Here is a 6,050-nt window from a genome sequence, read left to right on the forward strand (position 1 = left end):
AGTGGTAACAGTTGCTCTGTCCACAGAGACCCTGAAAGAGGAGTGCTCAGAGAGCTGATGTATGTTTGGACACCTCTGGGGAGTTTCAGCTAAAGGAAGATTCTGAAAAGTAAAATCCACAAACTTCACCTGGCTTTGAATACACAAAACAAGAAAAGGAAATACCGAGTCATATATCAAACTATTAAATTAATTCACTATGTTTGGGTACTACATATGACTTATGTGATATGTGTATTTTGCTGTATTCAATAACTATTCTATTTGTCTATACCTTGATTTTTAGTATCAACATGTTCTGCTTATAGGCTGCCTCCTCTCATTATCTTTTTTACTTCTGCTCTTTCCTTATACTGTGCCCATACACAGCGGCAGATAGTCTGATTTCAGCACAGTGGTGCTGCATCCATTCCAAGTTTTTTCATTTTCTGCTGCTTGGCTTGTGGTTATATCTTTTTCTGTATGTAGGTGAAAATTGAATATGGCACTAGTGCACTGTGGTTAAAAATCTACTGAAAATCAGTATATGACAAGTGAAGTGTTTACAAAGCTTGTCTCAGAAGAAAGCTGTGAAAAAATAGATTTGTTTGATTTCTACTTTAAATGACAGGTTGGTTTTGTAAAGACTCTTTGAAGCTCTACTTACTGCACAGCCATCGTGGAGAGCTTTGATGTAAGGATTGTTGTCATAAGACATTTCTTCATCATTGGATCCTAAGAACCTTAGTGCTTTGTCATAGCTGTCAGAGGGTGCGTCGTGCCAGGCCACAGACTGGTGACAGTTGTAAGTGAAATTTTGTCTGGCAGAGGCACTCAGTAGTTTAAGGAATGTCATTTGGACCATATTAATGGAATTGCCTTCAACATCCAAATAGGAAAGCTGGAAAATATAAAAAGTTAGATGAATATTTATCTGTTTTCTTTGGTACGATGCAAACCAAAATTATTGTTGACAAAAGAGAATCATGTAACTGCCCTTAATAAAAATATCAACCAACACATAACATTTTATGAAGTTTTAAAGGTCAATACAGCTATGACTCAGTACATAGATTTTCATGATGTAGCAGTATATTTAAGATGAAGAATTACATATTGCAGCTTCGTTCTACTGGGAAAGAGATAATTACTCCTACCTTATAGTGTAAAGCAGCAGAATCTGTTTGGCAATCTGTTTTTAGTTAATCATAAAGTTAGCCAGCCTGCAGCCCCACTTCTGCATACCCAGTATATTTCCAGTAAACTAGACTGGGGAGGGGGATCTGTGTTCCAGCTGCTGTCCTAAGGTTTGGGGGTGAGGTGTGTCTGACAGGGGCCAGATCTTCACCACCAGCTGTGCAGGTGACCTTTTGGATCACTGTGGGACAACACAGGCCAGGCTTCTGCTGTCCAGGGGCAAGAGACCACGTAGCTGCTGTAATATTTAGGGGAAAAGGGCTGGGGGGGTCTTTTCATTATGCAAATGTTTACAAAATTTCCTGTGATTTGCTGAGTGCTGAAAACATGGACCTAATTTGTGAATACAGTTATAGTTGCAGTGACAACTTACAAGTTTTCCTCGCTTAAATTCACTGAACCAAGATCCTGGATTCTCCTTTGGCCATGATGAAATTCTAACCTGTGTGGTCAAACAACAGAGACAGAAGTATTTGAAACATATGTTGACAGATATGAAGGTTTTACATGACTTGGGACAAAATAACACATCAGATAATTAAGAATGGTTCTTCCTGAAATCTCAGCCACTTTAAAGGTCTGAAATAGAATGCTTTTTCTTGTAGAGAATGCCTTCAAATTAATGACTTCAAATGGAATTTAAGAGAGTTAGTTCTATTTGAGGGAGTTGGTTATAATCTGTTAAGAGTCAGGTAAGCTGCTGGTATAAATTGTTGCTATGAAGTATCTAAATGAATTTTCACCAGTGTTGATACTAATAGATCCCTGTCATTTAGGCAAGATTTCAGAAAGCCTTCCTCTATACCATATGCCTCAGCAGATGTAATCTATAACAGGAAGTAAGGACACTGTTAATACAGTCTTTTACATCTACTTGGCATAGGAATAAATAGATATAAATGAACCCACAACAGAAACACAGGAAGGTTTGGCTTTTAGGTGACAAATACTAGATCATGTGCTGTAAGTGGCTGCTCAGCTGTGTTGCATTCTGAAATGTTAGCAAGCAGGTGCACAGATTCTCTATCTGAAGTTGAAAATGGTATTTGTTAACTCTATGTACCATTTTACTGCTCCATTCAGATATATGTAAATGTAAATGTAATTAGAAAGACAGATACATGAAAATGTGGCAATGTAATTATCCTGTTTAATTTAACGTTGTAACAGCATAATAGTAACTGTCAACAGCCAACTGAAAACACAGATTGGTACTTACTCCTTCAGATTTCTTATCTGGGTAGATGCAAGTTTCCCCACCTGCTGTGAAATTGCAGTATACTTTGAAGGAGTCTCCAGAACAGCCCTGGTTAGGATCAATCCAATATTCCCCTAAGACAAATGAGAAAATATTTGCCTTATACAGTAGAAATGGTATTCAGAAGAACCAGGCTTTACTGCTACCTAATGGTCCTCCAAAGTTTGTAGGAAGTGTATTTTATCTGAATGGTTTCGGTCAGGGAGCAAAATCTGGAACTATTTGCATCCTTATCTGCATGCAGAGGGGTCTGCCTGGGGCTTGGTGGGGTTGTAGCTGGCACAGGCACCTAAAGCTTCTCCTGAGAGGGATCCACCTCAAGCAAAGAGCCTTTTACTCCTGGGTTACGAAGCTGCAGCACCAACAAAAGCTGGGCACGAAAAGAGCTGCAGCCCATCCAAGGTCCATTCAAAGTCAGTGCTTTTTAAAATCTGCTATTCTAATTAGAATGATGATTTCTGTGATGAGAGCTCTTATCTTCAGATGTTTCACAAACAGGGCAGCAAGCAACTTTCTGACAACTACAGTTCTAATCCAGTTTCAAATAGTGGAGGTTTCAAAGAGAAATTACAAATCTTTTCACCAGTTCTGTCTTCTGAATATAGGGCATAGACAAAGTATTTGTGGGGTTTAACAATTCTGTTGATTTAGGCTGTATATTGAAAACTGTCTTTCCTTTCTGTAAGTCTTATCCCTGAAAAATTTCGAATTTTAATGAACACATTTGCTTTTATTTTAACCAAAATAAGATTACTTTTATATGAAGACAGCTCTAAATAAGAAGCAAACACTGGTAAATGGAGAAGGTGAATGTTTTCTGTAAAAACCATTCCTTATTATGGAGGGTACTGAATTGTAAAATATGTACTTTTCATATAGCACATACACTGCTTAACTACTCCTCAAGGCAACCATCTGATCTTATCTATCTAGAGTGAAAGCAATAAAATATTATTAAACTGTCAAAATCTATTTTTCCTCCCATTTAAAAGCAGAAAAATACTGCTCTGAACTGGGAAATTTATGCATTGCAATTGAAAAAATTATGAAAGGATGAAAACTTAGTGAAGGCTGGCTTTCATTTAAACATCTTCAGAGGGGTAAAATTATTTAGAAAAGAAAAGAAAACAATAAAGAATAATAAAATCAATAAAGTTCTTAGGGACACTGTATGTCTTCATATCATTATACATTTTATTACACTACTACTTGGTAGCATTAAACAGTGTCAAAGAAACTTCCATGCCTCAGTGCTGGTTGATCTAGAAAAAACAGTGCTGATGCAGTAGAGAAAATTATTGCTTCCAGGACTAAAAGACTAGTAAAGTTTTTGAGAATCAGTATTGAACATAAATCTCATATAATACCAATGCTGTTTCATATAGTTATACTACGCTCTTTCATCACACTCCTGTTTTGATTGTCCTGGAAATGCAAGGCCCACCTTTCAAAACAACAACTGCTTTTTATTCATCACTTTAATAGGTTTTAACTTAAAAACCAGATCAGGTTATGTATTTAAAGAGATTTGACTCTTACCAAGAGAACATGTCTTACACTTTTAAACTTTTAAGCCTGTCAAAATGGATTTGATTCAATGGGACTGTATTTGTTGAGCAACTGTAGGAGCCATGTACTAATAATGGATTATGCTGCCAGAGTGCCCTGGCAGAGCCAGGCCCAGCCCTGTGCCCTGTGCTGGGCAGTGGGAGCTCACCGTCTGGGAAGTCGGGGTGGCAGAGCTGCAGATCTTTGCAGGTCCGGGCTGGGTTATTCTGAGTGCCCATGGGAAACTTCATGTGCTCAATGTCTTGCTTCAGGGAATTCAGGGAGCCAAAGATCTCCTCCATGCCATCAGAATAATCCAGAATATTATCACCAGCATCAGATAGCATATAGTCAGGAGATCTTCTTGTCTTCTTGGGTGACTGGATTGGCAGTGGCTGGATTACCTCACCTGGAGGACCCTAAGTGAAAAACAACATATCTAATTATATCTTCTGTTAGTTTTTCAGCAGAGAAAGACCACAGAATGTGGCTTGGAGATGCTTTGAATAGGCTTTCTTCAAGGTATTTACTTCTGTATTTCACTTTTTTTCCTTTAGATTCGTACCTATGTACTATGATTTACTTGAAGAAAAACCAAAAAATATTGTAAAAGGCCAAACCATTGTTGTGCTCTAAACTCTTGTAACTACATTACTTTTTGGGGATGAGTGTTTTGCCCTCACACAAGTGACACACAGAACTGACTCACAGTTGCCTCTGTATCACTATTAATTCCCTCAAGCACAGACATATTCTATGAAAATTGAAAACTCCAGATGTTTCCTATGATAAAAGTTGAAAAATTTTCCAAACTCTGGTTTTGACTCTTCATTTTAGCTTGTTATGAGATAAAAATGAATATGGAAACAGAAGAGTATCATCAGGGGAAACCAGCAGAATTTTGTTTTCTGTGCTTCAATATAACACATTAAATAATTATTGCATGAGGGGCTTCTTTTTTTGCTGGGGGTTTATAGGCATTTTTTGGGTGTTCTTTTTGTTTATTTTGTTTGTTTTAAGTTTCTTCTGAATTTTTCAGTGCAGATACGTATTTCTGTGCCTGGTGGATCTGTGTTTCCTGAAAAGTGAATTTTCAAAGAATCATTCATATTTTAGCTCCCAAACATTGTTTTCTACCCTTTTCAAAACAGGTTCATCATGTCAGGGTAATGCAAGATAAGAATTCTTACTTACTGGAGGACCAGGCGGACCAGGTAAGCCATTGTCACCCTTCTGACCTGCAGGACCCTAGAGAGCAATGAAGGAAGTGCAGTGTTGACCATGCTACACAACATTTAAACATAACAGACACAAAAGCTAAGGAAAAGAGGAGAAAGTATAGAGGAGAGTTACTCACACTAGATCCTTTGGAGCCTTTGGGACCCTGGGGACCCTATGGGCAAGAACATATAACCCTGGTTAGAGTGTATTGCACACACCTTGGGGGTGGTTAGAACAGGAGGGCTGGATGAAATTACTTACAGGTAATCCAGGAGGACCAGGGGGTCCAAGAGGACCAGCAGGACCAGAAATTCCCTAAAAAGGAATAAGAGAATAAGCAAAGAACTAAAGTATTCTACATACTGGACTGTGTTAAAAAATTGTATTATAAAAAAGGTAGTCCCATTAAGTGTCCAGCTGTGGTGAGTTTTGAGTTGGAGAGTTTTGAGAGGCCAAAATAGCTGGCAAGTTTAAAATACTAGATCTGAGAATCTGAGTTGCTTGTAGTTGTTCTTACACTGACTGCAGTGGGTTGTCAGAGCTGTGTTCCTCTTCAGATTGGCTTGGAAACCTCACATTTTAAATAGTGCCCTAAAAGCATGGCTTAGTAACTAGAAGAGAGGGAGCTGCTTTGGGTAATGCAATTAGTAAATGTGATGAGATTGCTGCTGCTACTTTTATCTTGTTGCTAACTTGTTCTGTGTGCATGTTGGGATATATGTGTTTCCTTCATTTTCCAAAAACACTCTATAGCCTCATTTTAAGATGTTTAATATGGCCGGGTTTGTACAATGCCTAAGAAAGTTTCAGCCTCTTGTGGGAGACTCTGGCTTTTAAATGTTTTTAA

General features: G+C 38.1%; 1 protein-coding gene and 1 long non-coding RNA gene across 6 annotated transcripts in view; one reads left to right on the top strand and one right to left on the bottom strand.

Annotated features, from left to right (window-relative positions):
- Positions 1-6,050, top strand: part of LOC116183898 (uncharacterized) — a 300,100-nt gene that overhangs the window by 278,837 nt on the left and 15,213 nt on the right. Inside the window, exons 6-7 of the long non-coding RNA XR_014956902.1 lie at positions 4,442-4,504; positions 5,134-5,196. This is a non-coding gene — a long non-coding RNA (uncharacterized LOC116183898). The remainder of the gene's footprint in view (positions 1-4,441; positions 4,505-5,133; positions 5,197-6,050) is intronic.
- COL11A1 (collagen type XI alpha 1 chain) overlaps positions 1-6,050 on the bottom strand; it is a 128,921-nt gene that overhangs the window by 2,359 nt on the left and 120,512 nt on the right. For all 5 annotated transcript variants that reach the window (XM_085585874.1, XM_085585872.1, XM_085585875.1 and 2 more), the window contains 7 exons: positions 5,465-5,518; positions 5,340-5,375; positions 5,177-5,230; positions 4,152-4,401; positions 2,396-2,508; positions 1,550-1,618; positions 647-880 (listed from right to left, as the gene is read on the bottom strand). In XM_085585874.1, coding sequence (XP_085442000.1) covers positions 647-880; positions 1,550-1,618; positions 2,396-2,508; positions 4,152-4,401; positions 5,177-5,230; positions 5,340-5,375; positions 5,465-5,518 — 810 coding nt within the window. The remainder of the gene's footprint in view (positions 1-646; positions 881-1,549; positions 1,619-2,395; positions 2,509-4,151; positions 4,402-5,176; positions 5,231-5,339; positions 5,376-5,464; positions 5,519-6,050) is intronic.

Source organism: Lonchura striata, chromosome 8 (genome assembly GCF_050655825.1).
Source record: "Lonchura striata isolate lonStrDom1 chromosome 8, ASM5065582v1, whole genome shotgun sequence".
Lineage (NCBI taxonomy): Eukaryota > Metazoa > Chordata > Aves > Passeriformes > Estrildidae > Lonchura > Lonchura striata.